This window comes from Artibeus jamaicensis, unplaced genomic scaffold, assembly GCF_021234435.1.
Source record: "Artibeus jamaicensis isolate MK-2021 breed Jamaican fruit bat unplaced genomic scaffold, CSHL_Jam_final contig_944, whole genome shotgun sequence".
NCBI lineage: Eukaryota > Metazoa > Chordata > Mammalia > Chiroptera > Phyllostomidae > Artibeus > Artibeus jamaicensis.
Genome location: NW_026522020.1, coordinates 3,565,097 through 3,582,527, shown reverse-complemented (window position 1 = coordinate 3,582,527; position 17,431 = coordinate 3,565,097). Strand labels below are relative to the sequence as shown.

Here is a 17,431-nt window from a genome sequence, read left to right as displayed (position 1 = left end):
TTATCTGGGCTTCTTGCTGGAGCCGTGCCCCTGTCTGTTCCTCTTTCCTGATGCCTTGTAATCAGAGGTCCTGGATGACCCCCCGGAAGTCCCCAGACAGGCTGCTGCTCTGTGGCACTAAACCCTTGTCCCCACACAGCTGCCTGACAGTGGGCAGTGACAGCTGTGTCTCAGTCCTGCGCACGCTGACCGTGGAGGGGCGGGCGGCATCCCCACCTCTGCTGTGGCACACACTGAAAATACGGGTGACACCACCCAGCAGCCAAGGACATACCAAACAGAATTCGAAGCTGTGTTCTCGTAGCACGCTCCACGGGACCCAGTCACAGGGACACAGTCCCAACCGGACGGAGCGAAGCCAGGACACCCTCAAAATGCTGCCAGCCCCGGGCCTGGGGGGACAACACAGAGCGGCGTGGCACAAGCACAGGAGAACGTGTGTGCGTGTGTGTGTGTGTGTGTGTGTGTCCACGTGCAAGATAAAGAGCTGAGGGGAGATGCTCTCATGTCCTGGACATGGATTTTTAAATTTATCTTTTAAATATGTGCCCTGCTACAGTGTCTACATTCTTTGAGGATGAGGCTAATTCAGTTTCGGGTGAGTAACTGTTTGAATAGTTGTGATTAAGAAGAGCTAAATATCTTCACGTATCTGTGAAAAATAAATGCATTTAATACGACTTTTGCAAAAAGTACCATGAGAAGTGTGTGTTATTAAATGTTACTGTGACCGGTGATGCGGGACGTAATTAAGAATTCCACCAGATAAGTGGAATGTGTAAATCCTTCTAGTTTGTAGTTCCTGTCAGTTGCTACGTTTGCTGTGAGTCCCCCAAACCGTTCGGCTTTCACATGTGCAGGCGCAGTGGCCTTGCTGTGGAGGGCGCCATGGAGGGGGTGGGGCGGCTGGGGCCGAAGCAGAGAGAGCCCGGGCCTGGCAGTCCTCATCCAGGACCTGGCCCGGCCAGTTCGCAAGGTTTGCCATAGATGCGACCCTGCGGACAAGCAGCGTCCAGGGCCTAGTGTCCAGCTCAGCCAGGTCTCGTGCAGCGTGACTGTGGGACGGGAGCCCCCCAGGGGCAAGGTCGGCACACTCTGATATTCAGATCACTGCCTCCCATCGCTGCATCCAGGCCCAAGGTGGTACTAAGCAGGCGTTTGTTGATTGACTCTATGAACAAACGGATGGATAGGTAGATTAATGAAAACAATGAATGGGGGGGGTGGATAAATGAATGGATACGTGGATGGATGCGTGCATAAAGCCACCAAAGTAGCTGTGTTGATGGCAGCTCCACAGACAGAATGTCACACTCAGTGTGTGCTCACCTGCCACCCTCGCCGTTAGTGCTTTGTCCCCCCCCCCCCCAGGCACACACTGCCTCGCGTTAGGCTGCTCTCAGGGCAGCGCTGGGGATGAGTCACGTCCCGAAGAGAGAGCCCACAGGGGAGGCCAGGAGACCTGCACCGTCCTGTCCAGACAGTGACCTAACTGCCTGGAAATGTCTGAAGGGCAGTCACGTGGAACAGAAAGCACCAGGATCAGGTTCTGTTTGTCCCCGGAGGTGAAACGAGAACCCGGGAGTCAGGTTGCAGTTGGTCCGGTGTCGGAAAGGACCCCACAGCAGTCGGAGGGTCTGGAAACCGAGGGACCGCCCAGGGCAGGGTGAGCGGCCTGTCTTGGGGGCATCTGAGTGGTGCTTCTCAAAGTGTGGCCGTGACCTTGGGGGTCTCCAAGACCCTTTCGGATCCAAAAGTCAAGCTCTTTCCCTGTGACTGCTAAGCCATGATTTGCCATGGTGCCTGACACCTGTGCCCAAACACAGTGGGGGGTAGAGGGGAGCAGCGGAGAGCAAGGCGGACGCCCCGTTTGGAGTCACTGTGGTCCTCGCCATCACGCACCTGCTGGAGGAAAGGTTTCGTTTAACGAGGCCCTTGAGGACGCAGTAGGGGATCATTAATGCCGAGAGTCTGGCCCCCCGGACACACCGCTCTGGAGCATTCCGTGAGACAGAACCGCGAGTGCCAGGAGCGCCTTCCTTCCACTGCGCAGCTGCCGTTTGAGGAAGGGGGGGGACTGGCCAGTGTCGAGCCAGACTATCCACCTTGTATGGCATGTCACTAAAAAAACCAAGTGACAAACTCTGGCTATTCAGAGTTGGGTTTTAAAGGAGACATTTTCTCGAAAATGAACCCAGTGAGCCAGAAGGAAAACAACCAAGAGCCTTTGTCGCCAACAGTATAATCTGAGCTTTCTGGCAGAAATTAAAATGTTGGGACCTCGTAGTACCTCTGTGAGTTTGAGAGCTCCCAGCACCCGGCCCTGGGTGGGAGGGCGCGTGGAGTTAAGGAGCGTGCTTCTGGCGTGAGGCGATGTGTCAGCACTGCAGACACCCACAGAGCTCAGAGGGCCAAATGCCCAGTGCCCGGTGTAACGAACCCGTGTGTGGTGGGAGACCTGCCCACGCGCAGGGCAGACCAGTAGGTTCCCATGTGGCGAGGAGGACAGATTCACGACGCGGTTCCAGATTCCACGTCCCAGCCAGCCTTTCCCCCGCCCCCGGTTGAGCTGGGGGGTGGAATCGAAGCAGAATGTTCTCACGAATCCGAATGCTACTAAAGTTGCCCTCCCTTTCCCACTCGCCTGTCTGCGTGAGACCAGACGCCCTCCCAGTGCCTCCAGCGGAGCCGGCCAGGGCCAGGGTCCCTCACGGAAGCAGGGCCCCGCAGCCCTCTGACCTCGGTTGGGCCAAACCTTCCAGTGACTTCAAAGGTGCAGCGCAGGGAATTCTCACTAATTGTTTTCGATTGGGGAAATATTCATCGGAAGTGGTATTTATGTTAACACATAGTGGGTTTATTAGTGTGACTTCCAATGAATTAAAAATGCAAATTTTAGAAATTTCTCAGTTTTACTGTCTGACTCAGTGAATACCAATAGCAATATCACAGAGTTTTTTAAATGCTCTCCGGGATGCGGAACAGTTGTTAGGAGTGTGAAGGGTTCCTAGTGCTGAAAGTTTGAGAGCCGCTGTTGTCGGAGAGTCACTTCAAACATGGCGTCTCCTTGGACCCCGAGGTTCTACGGTTCAGGGTGTCAACGCAGCCGCCGAGGTCACCCTCTCTTCCCATGGGAGGGATAAGCCCCATCCTTTGTGACTTTGACACCCTTGCGTCAAAGTCAGTTTCTTCTAGAAATGGGAGCTACATACTCCTAAACACGGAATTACAAAGCTTGCTTTTTCAGATGTGGAAATCACGTGGTTATGGAGAAAGTACATCACTGCTTTGGTAGGGCCTCAGCCCCACCCAAACCCGGGGCACGCGCATGTGTCCCATGCCCCATCCTGAACGTGCAGCTGTGACACTGCCACCCTCTGTCCCGTGTCGAGCGCCTGTGTTTACCCTCGACTTTAAACAGGAAGAGGCGATTTGTGCTTCTTCTGTCCTCATTCTTAACCCGGAGTGTCTCGGTGATTTAAGGAAGAAAGAGATCGAGACGTTCAGTCTGTTCCAGAGAGAGAGACAACTCCTGCCGGTGTGCAGCCCACACTGGGCAGGGAGCCCCCGTGAAGGCCCCTCGATCCCTGCCCAGTGACGGCCATGCAGGGAGGTGGACATAAGCAGAGCCGGCCCAGGGGACTGGAGCAGAGAGGACCACGATGGGTTCTGTTTAACCCACCTCTTTTCCTCCTCAGGAACTTGACCGGCAACTTTCCCGAGTACCCTGAAGCCGAAGAAGGGGGTTCTGCTGTCATTTTCTCAAACAAGACCCCACAGCAGGTACAAATGCGGCTTGGGAAATAAAATGTAAATACGTCAGGGTTGCATTCCCTCCGAGTTGGGAGTCGCTGGGTCACGGCTGTTTTTCCACAAGCTGTTTACACGAAGAGGCCTTTGATGTGCATCAGTGCGTGCGCTTGCAAATTTGTTTCAGAGGGAACGCACCCTTTCTCCCCTCTTGCCTTTGATCGCAAGGCGAAAACATGTGGTGCGCGTCTTCCCGGTAAATGCCGAGCGGCTTGACCCCGGCAGCCCGGGTGCTCCCGTCCCTGCTGTCTCCTGTCCCGTCCTCACCCCAGTGACTCCCACAGCCTCTGGCCCTCCTCCCCTTTCCTGCCCTGTACCTGGGGCCCCGCCCACTCAGCGTCCTCTGCTCGGTCCTTCTGCCCGCGGAGACTCTGCTCTTTGCCGTTTGATCATCTGGGTAGATGCTCCCTGGCGTTGGGTGAAGTGGGCCTTGAAAGCTAGTTTTAGGGGTGTCATAATAAACTGGAAATAGGCAACTCTCCCTAACCTCAGAGTGTATTTATCGGAGAAACGGAGAGAAGACTGGCTTTGATTTCAACAGTGAGGCTTCAGAGGCAGGGCCCTCAGAAGTGGGACTCGAGGGAAAGTAGCTGCTACCAGAACTGCTAGCTAAAATTTTCCTACAAGTTCCAACTCTGTTGAATGCAATAAGAAAAAAAAGAGGAGTTACAAATATTTTAAAGGGATCATGTTGTCATTGTTTTTAGGTTATGTGATTATCTTTCCCCAAAACACAATAAACCACATAGATTATACTGGCCTATTATACAAAATTGTACAGAAGTATATTGACAAAGTTATACTGAAGAATTTGAAAGAAGACTTGAACAGACAGACCGACGGAGTATTTCCCTGGGAAGACTCAGTCAAGTACGAGTACATGTTGTCTTTTCATTACTCTGTACAGTCAGTGCAATTCCAGTCGAGTCGAAACAACTTTGTTGGCCAAAGTGCTCTCCAGGTTATATGGAAGAATAAGTACATGAAAATACACAAAAAGGTTTGGGGGCAGCATCGTCATCACGGGGCACTTGCCCACTGTCTGTAAACCAAACTGAGGGGTAAAGCGGTCAAACGTCACGGTCCTGGGGAAGCAGACTGGCACGTGGGTGACGATGGCGCCTCCCGCGTGCAGAGTTCTCGGAAAGTGACAGGAAAAGTCCGAACGCCTCCCAGAAAAGTGACAGCGAGCACAAACAGACGTCTAACGGAAGAAATTGTACAAGTCACTGACAAAGAAATTTAAACAGAAAGCGGCGTTACTCTGCCTCTTCTCACGTACGGGGCTGGTGAAAGTCTAGAATCGTGGTGATAACCGGAGTCGCTGACGTGGGGGACAAGCCTCTGTACGTTGCTGCCGGGCGTGTAAATTCCCGTGACAGTGTTCCAGGGGACGGTCTGAGTAAACACCTAAACGCTGCTTCTGCACGCCCTTTGACCTGTGCACCCTATTTAAGGAGTTCACACTAGGGAAGCAGTAAGACAAGTTGGCGTGGACTGGGGTCAACACGTGTTGTTTTGGAAAGGGCCAAACAGTAAGTATTGGAGTCTGGGGCGCGTGCGGTCGCTGCCCCTGCGGTGTGAAAGCAGAAACGGACGCTGAGTGAGTGAGTGGGCGTGCATCCAATAAAACTTTATTCGTCAGCACGGGCACTGGGCCGATGTGGCCCGGGCACTGCCAACCACTGACCCTGCTGCGGAAGCCGAAGACACCACTCGTGCCTGCATCATTCGTAGCGTTGACAGAGCAGAACAGAGGCCGCCGTTCTTCAGGAGGGAACGAGCAGAGTGACCCGAAGCCCTGGGTGGCGGTCAGACCTGCCCTGTGCGTCCCAGTCATCCCGGCTGTCCCCCCTGTGCCGCTGCAGGAACACGCACAGTTGAGCACCCGGCTTGCTCCTGTCAGCAGTCCTGCTCTGCCGCCTCCCCCCATCAAAGCCATCCCACTTCCAGAGCCTTCCCTCCACCCCCAGGGGACTCCTGTCTTTCTCCACTCGGACACTTACTGCCCACCCGCTCGTTCTGCAGGGCCCTGAGCCCTGGCTGGGTGGCTGTCAGGAGACTTGGTGTCGCCCCACTTCTGAAGTTTAAGTTTGTTCCCTCCAGCTCCAATGTCAGACACAAGTCCTGACTTGAAAGTCCGTGGCCAGCAGCCAGACATGTTTCGTGTTAGCGGAGAAAGGTAACAATTACAGGATTAAGAACATCAGCGGAATGTCTAAATTATGGAAGAGAAACCACCAAAACCAGAGCTGACATCCAGTTGAACTGAAGACAAAAGAGAGCCGAGGATGTCTGGTTAATAGTTAAAGTAACGTGAAGGGGCCCCAGGGCAGATGACGGATGGGTCGAGGCAGCAGAGTGGTCTCTGCATCCAAGGCTGAGGCCAGCTGGGCCCCTGCCTCCCGGTCTCTCCTCTGCACCTGGATGCCCAGGCCACGGCCAGCTCCGGGTCTGATGTACTAATTAGAGATGGCTCGTGCATGAAGACAGCTTCCAGAAAGCGTTAGCAGCTGTTACAAATGTTCATCATCGTAGGATGAAGCAGTAGGCCACGCCTAACCATTATAATGATGTACATAAAAAGTCAAGTTCATATTCGTGAGCAATAAAACTAGTTCAGATGATTTTTTAAGAACTGAGCATCATCACATTGATACTAAATGATGGAATACAAATCGAGCCACAGGTAGTCTTTGCTACGAGTATTAATGCCAGTATTTTAGTGAATCATTTGCACACTGCAAACCGGCGGCGTGTTACCTGAGCAAAACACCAAGGGAAGCACCAGGGATTCGGAATGGAGGGACGCTCCAAGCTCAGGGCGCAGGTGAATGCTCCGCGCTACGTAGAGAGATCCACACGCGAAAACCACGAGCTCGTCACCGTGGACGCCGGAAGGGCCGCTGACAAACTCAATGTCCATTCTTGATATGATAAAAAACAAAACGACTGGAATAAGCGGATACTTCTTTAACATGACAGAACAGCTCCACCTTAGATCAAAAGCCACTGTCACACTGAATGAAGTTCACTGGGAACATGTTCACTGATGTCAGGAGACATTCAAGGGCGGCCGTTGTCACCTGCCTCCCATCTGCCTGCTGAGCACCATCAGAAGGAAGGACGTAGAGAGGTCGCGATTGGAACGGAAGAGGCAACACGGTCCCTTTGTGAGCGTGACGTTTCGGACGGTTCTGTACTTAGAAAAGCAAAGACAATAAACTCCATAACTACCATAAAGCACATGAGAAGCTGCTGGGAAGTCAGCGAATTAACGCACAGAAAGCAAGAGCTGCCGCGGGTGCAGCGGGCAGGAGGGCAGAAAACGCAGCAGAGGCCCGTTCGCAACAGCACAGCAGCAAAGATGAAACACCCAGGAACAAACCTAGTCGTACGTGTGTGTTTATGAGCGGAAACACTCACAACAGTGCAAGGGATGCTCACAGGAAGATGAGACACACGCACCTCCGCTCTCCCGGCCTCCTCCACGGAGGCCCCGGGACCCAACGAAAGGGCCCACAGCGTTCTGTGGGAGCACGGCCGGGAGCGGGCGCAGGAGGGGGGCCGCCCCGTTCTGAACTGCAGTTACAAACTGACCGAGAACACCCAGTGAGGTCCCGAGAACAAAGTGTGGCAGGGCGTGATCAGGCCTGCCAGGCGTGGAAACCCACGATTGGGGCCCATTGGTACAAACGAATGACCAGAAAGACCCGTTAGCGGAGAAGAATGGGAAGTCAAGAAATCTACCCAGATACAGATGAAAGTGCCGTACACGCTACCGTATTTTGCTGTGTATAATGCGCACTTTCTGCCCCAGTTTTTGAGGAAAAAATAAGGATGCACATTTTACATGGATATGATGACTCCACACCATGGGTGAAATAACGGGTCTAATAAACCCGTGTATAAAGCTCATAATAACATGGGTGGGCATGACACACAGCAAAATACGGTAAACGTGGCATCTTACTTGTCTTGCGTAAGAAGAAAAAAAAAAGACTATTTAATATACGGTAGCAGAATAATCAGGTTGTCATCTGAAAAGAAAATTAAATCTCTTTATACCAGAATGGCTTCCTCTGGATCAAAGGTTTCGGCATCACACAAGGCAAAGACAGAAGGACTTGCAGAAGCCCAGGAAGAACTAAGTCCCGACCTCGCGGTGGGCGAGGCCTCCTCCCGCTGCTGCTCCACCCAGGTTCCTACCAGAAAAAATGATAAATTGAACTACACACACAAAATATTTTTAACCTGCACGGCAAAACCAACCCCCAGGGAAGTCAGGTGTCAGGTGACATGCTGGGAGAATTATTTGTAACAAGTATCTCCCGTAAGGGGTCATTTTTCTAATAATACCAGAGAAAGATCAATAACCCAATATAAAAACCAGGCAAGGGGTATGAACAGACAGTTCCAGCAAGGAAAAGCCGAAGGCGTGTGAACCATGATAGAAGATGCCAAACATGTGGGGGCGATGAAGCCCCCACGGACAGGAGAGATGCAGAGTCGGGCGACAGCGGCAGACCAAACTGATAAATTGAAGCTCATCAAAATTCAGAACTTCTGCACTTCAAAGACATTAAGAAAATGCAAATGCAAGAACAAGAACGGACGAGGAGAAGGCATTTCAAAACACATACCTGGTGAAGGGCTTGCGTCCAGAGTAGACAAAGAACCCCGGCATCTCAATGATGGGATGAGTAAGCCAATCAGAAATTTGGCAAAAGACTTGAATACACAATTCACCCAAAAAAAGATACATGAATAGCTAATAAACACGCGGCAATGTGCTCAGCATCATTCGTCATTAGGAAAATGGAAATTCAAACCACAAAGAGAAACCGTTCTCTACCCGCGGGGATGGCTGTTCGGAAAAACATTCTCTCAGGCTGGAACCGTGGCCGCCACTGGCCAGTGCCGGGGAGGCAGGAGAAAGGCGGCCCCCGCACATGGCTGGCGGGAACATGAGAGGCCGCAGAGAGTCTGTCAGTTTCTTAATTGTCACAGGGAGATGCGCCCAGTGGCCCACCAAGCCCACACCCAGGACTGTGCAGCAGAAATGAAAACACATGTCCACACATGAAAAGACCGTGCGTGAGTGTTCATAGTGGCGTTGCTCCTGATGCCAACCATCTGAACCACCCACGTGCCCCTCCCCCGGGGGATGGAGGGAGAGGCCACCCAGCGGAGCATTCTCCAGCAGAAGTAAAGGCGCCGCCCTGGCTGAGGTGGCTCAGTGGATTGAGCACAGGCCTGAGAGCTAGAGGATCGCGGTTCGATTCCCAGTCAGGGCACGTGCCTGGGTTGCAGGCCAGTTCCCAGCAGGGAATGCACAAGAGGCAACCATACATTGATGTTTCTCTCCCTCTTTCTCCCCTTCCCCTCTAAAAATAAATAAATAAAATCCTTAAAAAATGAAGGCGCCAATCACTGGCACCCACTGCAACGTGGGTGAACTCAGGGTGCGTCGAGGTAGCCACACAGGGAAGACTATGAGTCCCCCTACGGGAAATGTCCAGAAAAAGCCGATCTGTGGAGGCGGAAGGTAGATTAGCACTTGCCCGGAAGGAGGGAGGGGGAGGCAGGGGGACCGGCGATTCACTCCTGTGAGGGGGTCTTCACGCGTCATGGAAGGCTCCAGAGTCAGTGCCCGGTGACGGCTGCACAGTTTGGGAAATTCACTGAAGAGCGGATGGTGTGCTGGAATGGTAAATGCGTGGTATGTAAGATAGGCCTCAGTAAAATTAAATCTACTTTTAAAAAGCAGACAAAACAGGTGACAGGCCAGATGCGGCCGTCAGGCCCCATAAGTCACCAAAAATGTAACAGGCAATGGGGTGCCCTCCTGGCTTTGGGAGGTTTTCCTACAGTTGAAGAGAACAAGCAAAAAAAGTCAGTATAGCGCAAAAAACACACACACCCAGGACAACTGCAGTGAGGTGCTGTTTTCCAGCCCCTCGGCCAGTGAACACAGGACAAACGAGCAGCCTCCGCCCGGCGGAAGCTCATTTGATGATGGGGGGCGTGCACTTGACCCAGAACGTCTCCTGTTAGGACCCGATCCTCAGACGGGCTCACACACCGGCCCGGCGGTGTTGCGTGCATTTACCACGGCTGCGTCGCCGCTGACAGCAGACGATCGGAAACAACCTGCCTTCACGTCGGCGGGAACGTTGACAAACAGGTTACGTGCCCCTGCCTTAAAGTGGGCGAGGAAGCCGTTTCTGTGCCACGGGGGAGACATGGCTGAGGTGCGTTATCAGGAGGAAAACGCAGAGCGAGAACAGGCTGCACAAGGTGCCACCTGCTCTCCAAGACAGCAGAAGGGTGCCTGTGACGCCTGTGCGTGTGCACACGCGTGCACATGGGTGAGCACTGGGGAAGACTTTGCTGTATGGTGAGGAGCGTAAGCAAGAGCAGTGCAGGGGCTGGTTTAGAGAACGGACAACCACGATCTCGGGCCGGTTCTCACAGACACGACTGGCGACGGAAGTCCGTGTGCTCTGTGTGCGTGTGGCTGTGTGCACACCCACTCACACTTTGGCACGCATCTTCGTTCACTGGCTCTGGAAGCGTGTCTGAGGAGCCTGAGTTGGTTTAGAAAGGGGATCTCATTGGCGGGCTCGCAGCCCGGGCGGGGAGCATGTCACTGCACGCTCTTTCGTCATTTCTGAACCGTGAACCGTGTAAATCTATCATCTGCTCAAAAATTAAATTAATAGAGAGGGAAGAAACAGCATGATTGATAAAGCTCTAAAAGGGATGCCGAATTACATGCTCCCCAAATGAAGATGTCGTGCATTTTTCAGCTGCTCATTTTTATGTTTTTAAATGTCTTGGCATTTCTGCCCTGGCTGGTGTGGCTCAGTGGACTGAGCACTGGCCTGCAAACCAAGGGGTCACTGCCTGGGTTGCAGGCCACATCCCCAGTAGGGGGCGTGCAAGAGGCAACCACACATTGATGTTTCTCTTTCTCCCTCCTTCCCCTCTCTCTAAAAACAAATAAATATTTTAAAAGTTGTATTTTTGTAAAAAATATTGGTGTTTCCGAAAGTTTCCAAACCTTCAAGTACCAAAAAACACCTGTGCCTCCTAAGGACTTTGGGACGTAACACCTGTGGGCAGCCGCGGTTCACTTCCGAGAGTCAAGGTGAACTGGTCCCCGAGGAAACACCACTCTTTGGACAGGGGACTGTTAATCCTGCGCAAAAACGCTGTTTTATGACCAAAAACTAGGCACAACACATACACACCAGCCCTCACCTCGCCGTGCCCTCCTCAGAGCCCCGCCCCACGCAGACCTCCTAGAGCCGGGCCTGGGGGGCCTCCGCGCGGATGAGGCTGCACACGTGACCTCGGTTTTGTGGGGGCTTTTCTGTAAGTCCGGTCGTCCCAGAGTCGCCTGCTTCGTTCGTGATGAAGCTGCTTTTCATCCTTTCAAAGGTGTGGATGAAGCTCGTAAGAACAACACTGGTATACACTCAAAATTACTATCCCGAAAAATAGACATGAGCGTCTTAGTAAAGCTGATGAGACGTGATCAGGGAACCTGGCCCCCAGGGCTGGTTCTGTGCAGCACACAAGAAGGGAGGCGTCGTCGGCCCCTCAAACTGCCCGCCCTGCTTGGCAGCAGCGACCTCTGTCCTGAGCTGGGTGTCCGTCATTCCCTTACGAGCCTCATGTAAGTCCACGCAGTCCACAGGGCAGGACCACGGGCTGTTTCTCGTCCAACCTCCATGCTCCTCCGCCGTGAAGCGCTCCTGCTGAGCCCCGCTGTGACCCGCAGCTCGGCCCCTCAAGGGTCATGCGTCCTTGCCCAGGTCACAGCTCTCGGTGCCTCTGTGCCCTCGTCAGTGAAACAGCCGAGGGCAGCTCCACCTGTGGGCTGAGTGTGGGTGTGAAGGACTTAGTCTCTGTGAGGCTTGGAGCCACGCCCCACAGGTCGCCAGTGCTGTGGACAGACAGACGGGCGGACACGGGGACTTCGTCTTAGAGCTGAGGACACTGAGTCTTAGATCAGTTACGTCACTTGTCTCGGTCCCACGGCTAGTGATGAGCAGAGAGCCCAAGGGCCAGACGGGGTGTGTGTCCCATCCCCGGCACCCTCCTCACCCCCAGAATTCCGAGCTCTCCGTCACGGCGAGTGACACGCCTGTCCCGTTGAACTGCATTGTGGGGCTTTCTGCAAACCTTTACTGACTGCGGTGACGCTGGTCCCGTGTGGACCGAGTGCTCCTTCACAGACAGGTCAGACTTGGGAGGAGTAAGTGCGTTGGGGCCGCTGTAGGAAACCTGAGTTGGATCACAGGGGGAAGACACAACTCCGGGAAGAGATTCACAGGCGGGTGGCGTGGCGACCCACAGGAGCACCTGTCCCCCTGGAGTCCGGCAGCAGACCAAGGCCTCCGCAGCTGGGATTTGGGGACAACACGGAGACCATGGCTGTGGTGTGAGGGTTGTCGGGCCCCCTCCGGTCCGTGGGGCCCCTGGGAGTCAGGGTGGCTCTGCCTGAGGGAGAAGCTGGGCCTGAAGTGCCACCCCCTCTCCATCTGTCCTCGGAGACTCGCCTGCTGCCTCCCTCCATGAATCCGCCCGAAGGCAGGGGCGGGTGGGCCTCATGACGCCCCCAGCAGGGGTCAGCGTCCAGGGTCCACAGCAAGGCCGAGGTGGGGGCCCGACCAGCACCAGCCCGCCCTTCAGACCGAAAAACAGCCCTCACCTCGACCGGACTCTATTCAAAGGCTATCGTTTTCGTTTTTCAACAGGTTATTGAGGATATTATTGCCAACCAAGAAGAAGAAGAAAAAAACAAAAAGAAAAACAAGACACAGGAAAAGAAAGCCAAAAAAAAGGAATTAAAGAAAGGAAAAAAAGAAAAAGATAAGGTAAGGCATTTGGAATTTTAGAAATTTGAGGCTTTTCGCTCCTTGGCTTGGAACCAGTGGGGAAACGTCGGATCCGCCGAGAGGGCGGGCCCTCGCTCCCCAAGAACCGCGCTGCCTGCCGCCAGGTTTCAGGGCGGATCCGCGTCGGCCGACGGTCGGTGGCCACCTTTTCTCTGATCTATAAATACCTATTAGGATGACAGGTGGTTGCAACAACTCAGACGCTGTCCGTGTTAAGTCACATATGGGACCGATTTGCGTTTTCATTCCTCGGAATAAACGGTCCCACGAGTATCTCCTCGGGGTAGAGATAAGGAAAATTGTTCAGCAAACCATGCGACCGCCACAAAGTCAAATCATTGTATCGACTTCAACCAAAGTGAGGTCTTTCGGATTCATCACTTAATACTGACGTGTTGGGTATATTTTCATGGAAGCTTTTGTTTCTCACTGTCCAGGGCGAGTCAGGGCTCCAACAGCGGCTTTGGGTCAGGTCTTGCCTCATGCCGGGGGGGGGGGGTAGCGGTGAGAGGAGACTCCCTGCTGCTCACGTGGGGCACCGCCTGCCGCACTGGACGCCCAGCCCCCAACTACCCGGAAGGGCGCTCAGACTCCGGGTCTGACAGAGCTGAACATATGAGGTCACTCCACACCCCCAGGGCAGCTGCACCCAAGGGGGGGGCGTCACGTCAGGGGACAGAGACTCGGCCCCTCACCTCACCGGTCAACTCCAAGGGGTCCCCCCAGCTCCTGGGCTCCCTCGTGACTGTGCGACAGTCGGCTGCCCGCTGTCCCCCTCTGTGGGCGCTGCCCCCCCGCTCCAGCTGGGCACCCCAGGGACGCCAGCCCGGGAGGCCCCCGCTGCCCTGCTAACCTGCCCGTGCCTGGTGAGCTCTAAGTTGCTCCCTCGAGCCCCCGGAAAAGACAGCTGCCCGGATAAAGTGAGTTTTAGTCATCCTCCTGTCACTCGGCAAGGTGATTCGTAAGCAGTGCCCCCGAATAAGGAAGAGGGGAGGAATTTCTGTTTCATTCTAAGCCTCTCTTCCTTTCCGGAGGCACCAGGGTGTTTAACACTTGCAAATTAAAAATGCACTGTTAGTGAGGCTTGTTACCGGAAACAGCCCCTCTGTGCGTGTCCCTCTCCGAGAAGTCCTGTGTGTGCCCCTCCCGGTGCAGAGAGCGCCCCGGTGACTGGCTGCTGAGTGCGGCGGGCCAATCGAGGCCCTCGGGGTCGGGGTTGGGGTTGGGGTCGGGCTGCTCCCAGCCGGCAGCCACCCTCTGTTCAGACTCTCCAGCCACGTGGGGAGCGGTGAGGGTAGCGATCGGGAAGTTTCGTCAGAAAGGACAGGGTCAAGGGAGTCGCCATGCCAGAGCATGTGCGCTTGTAAGACCCCTGACAGCAAAAGACCCCCAGAAAGTGACAGGCTGAGGCGGTGGATTGAAACCTGCCTGCCGCATTTTCCTCTCCCAGGATTTGTCAACATGAGCAGAATACCCGGTGTTTAAAGGGGCAGCCAAAGGCAGGGGTGCGTCCAGCGACCTGCGAGCTGTGGACCAGGGAGGGACGGCTTTGGAGAGGAAGCAGAGGCTTCTGACGGCAGTAAAAGGCCGTCTCCCGTGACTGCCGCTAACACTGGCGCTGCGTGGAGGGCTATGCCTACGACGTCACAGGGGTGTGGGCAGGCGGTGGCGCTCTAGGCTGTGAGGACCGGATGCCCCCCGAGCTGGCCGCACGGGCCTTGTTCCCTGGAGAACTTCACATTTATCGTAGAAGTGAAGCTGTAGGAACAGACCAATCAGTCTGGTTCTCGCCGACGTGCCCTGAGCACCTGTTCAGGGACGTGGCGTGGGGCTGGTTCCATGGGGGGTGCAGAAGGTCAGTGAGGTGGGCGCTGCCCCTGCGTCCCCGAGCCCAGGAGAGCAGTGAAGACGCGAGTACGTGGCCAGTCGTCCGTGTCCACACAGAGACCCAGAGGCCAGGAAGCTGAAGCAAGTCCTGCTGAGCCAGTGGAAGGCGGGTTTGACCTGGGGGAGTCGAGGAGGAGGGGACGTGTGCCCAGACCCGCCTGGAGTTTTCCACAGAGGAGGAAGGGGAAGGAAGTCTGCCCAGAGAGGAGGCGGCCACTCCCTCCCCTCCGGCCTTTTCCCACACGCCCGCCTGGCAGCTGTCCCCAGGAGCAGACCCACCGGGTCATGCGGGCTCCTGCTGGGGGTGGAGGGTGGCCTGCGGGAGTCTCCCGGGGCCACGCCCTCTCCCCTCCCCGCCAGCCTGCGGTCTGTCCACTCGCCTGCCGGGCACAGCAGCTCATCCCTCAGTTGTGGGAACGTGGCCCTCCCAGCCCAGGGGCCACACACGCTCCCCCTGCTGAAGCATTTCTCCCACCAGGCTCCCTGGCCTGGGGCGCCCTCCTCGCACGAAGGCACACGCTCACACCTGCAGGGGCCCCTGAGGCCACACACATGGAGGACCGTCCGAGTATCCAGAACGCAAACGACATCACAGTTGGCACCGCACTGACCGAAGGAGATCAGAGGCCCATGAGTCGTTAGGGACACCCGAGGACAGGGGTAAACACCGTCCCAGAGAACGCTGATTGGAGTCCTGGAAGTCTCCAGGAACAAGCTCCATGGCCACACTGCCTGCAATGCTGGTCTTCCCGGGTTTGCCCTCACAGATTTGCTCAAACCACAGGGTCTGGGGCCAGTGAGCCAGGCTGCAGCGGCCGGCCCTGGGCCCTGCGGGGGGGCCGGTTTCACAGGCAGCTTGGTGGCTCCTGGAAGAGGGGTGGGCGCTGCCCCTGAGCCCCTGGCACCCTGGGTTCATGTTCTTTCCCAGGTCCTGCAAGGCAGGTGGCCCCCCTCCCAGCTGCAGCAGCCCCTGCGTGAGGTGTGAGCCGTGGTTCCGAGCAGGCCCTCCCTGGCTGAGTCCTCCAGCCCCCAACCCCTTCCTCATGGCTCCCCCCCTGCCACACGGGTGGGGGGGCCAGCACGGGGGTGCTGTGCAGACCATCTGGTGGCCGAGCCTCCTCTCAGATGTGGAGAGAGCACCATGTTTTGGGAAGCTCCCGTGGATGTAACGCAGATGCGGTGTCCCCCTGCCACCGGTGGGGGACAGCCACAGTGGTAGTGTCATTAGGCCCCTGGCGCTCTCGATACGGTAGAAACACCATGGCCCAGAAATGCCAGGTGAGGGTTTGTGAGGCCTGGCTGTCACCGCTGGAAGCAGAGGCGCCATCGTTGGAAGTGGGGGGAAGGAACCTGGGGGGCCAGGAAGGCCTCGCTGGGCAGAGGCAGCGTCAGGGACCAAGGGCTGGGGGGCGGGGGGCGCTCTGTGGTGGGGCCCAGGGCACGGAGGCCGCAGGGCCTGGGGCCCAGGAAGGAAGCTGGGCCTCCAGCTCCAGGCGGGGGTCGTGGTGGCGTCCTGGCCCCGGGAGGGACAGGCAGGCAAGAGGAAGGAGCAGCCAGGCACAGAGTGACACAGGGCGGAGCAAACGGGAGCAGTGTCAATGCGGACTCAGGGAACATGGTGGAGGGAAAGGGCAGGACCAAACTCAGGGCGTGGGGGACCACAGCGGAGGGACCGAGGCAGAAAACCGGTATCGGGGGCCCTCGCGAGCCAGCACACAGAGCTGGGTGTCCAGAGCCGGGTGTGTCCTGTGTCGGACCCACCCCTGGGCGCTGTCAGGGCGGAGGGGGCGTGGGGCAGGCGGGGCCGGGCTACGATCCACACCTGGGGAAGGGCCGGGGCGCTCGGCCACGCTGACCGCAGCCACTGTCCAGCCCTGACAGACACCCTGTGCCTGCGACTCACAGAGACACTTTCTGCATTGACAGGAGGAAGAGGAAGCTTGGAAGATGTCACCGAGCGTTTTCCTTCCGGCGATAGAGGAAGGAAACAGCGTGTACAAAGGTCAGTTCCGGAGAGGAAGCGTGACGGCGGCAGTGTCCCCCTGTCTGGAAGCTCAGTGCCCAGGAGGGAGAGGCTGCGGATGTGCCCCCTGGGGCCCAGGCCCCTGCCCGTCTCTGTTTTAAAATTCCCCAGGGTGAAAAAGCAACATACAAATAAGAAAAGAACATAATCCGAACCTCTGTTCGGTTTCGAACCCTCGCTGTCCACATCCTCCTGCTGGTGAGGAAAGTGGGGACGGCCATGCCCTGGAAGACCGACGCGGGCCCAGGGAAACCTTTGGAGCCTCTGGGCCAGACCTGCCCCGGCACTCACGCCGTCCTTTGCCACTCGGCACGCTCAGCCCAGCCCCATCCGGTGGGGCAGCCCGTGTGGGACCCGGCCTTTCAGACAGTTCCATGGTGACTTACGAGAACACTCCACCCTCAGCGTAAACCCCAGCACAGAGGGGCGCCCCAAGATGACGCTGGTCCTGCAAGCTGGATGGGAATTCCTGGAAACCCAGCAGGGCACCAGGCCGAGCCTCCAGAGCTCGGGGAGGCCTGTGTGCTCCCCCCACTCCCCCATCCACCGGTCCTGCCTGCAGGCACGAGCTCTCGTTTCTGTGATGGCGTGTTTTCTGCTCCCAGTTGTACCTGATACGTTGAGCCTCAGCCGCGTGACCTCACTGTCCTCTGCGGTTGGATGTTCCCATTTCTCAGAGTAAGGGCGTCTGCTCCGGGGACACGGACCCGCAGGAGAAGCTTGGAGGAGAGGACACTGCGGGTGGTCGGGCAGCCGCTTCCATCAGGGGGAAGGCGGTGGGAGGGGCGAAGTCCTCCTTACT

The 17,431-nt window shown here is 56.1% G+C and overlaps 1 protein-coding gene across 2 annotated transcripts in view; it reads left to right on the top strand.

Moving 5' to 3' along the window:
- IQCA1 (IQ motif containing with AAA domain 1) overlaps window positions 1-17,431 on the top strand; it is a 94,580-nt gene that overhangs the window by 35,561 nt on the left and 41,588 nt on the right. For both annotated transcript variants that reach the window (XM_053655168.1, XM_037161508.2), the window contains exons 7-9: window positions 3,699-3,783; window positions 12,579-12,698; window positions 16,533-16,608. In XM_053655168.1, the coding sequence (XP_053511143.1) occupies window positions 3,699-3,783; window positions 12,579-12,698; window positions 16,533-16,608 (281 nt within the window). The remainder of the gene's footprint in view (window positions 1-3,698; window positions 3,784-12,578; window positions 12,699-16,532; window positions 16,609-17,431) is intronic.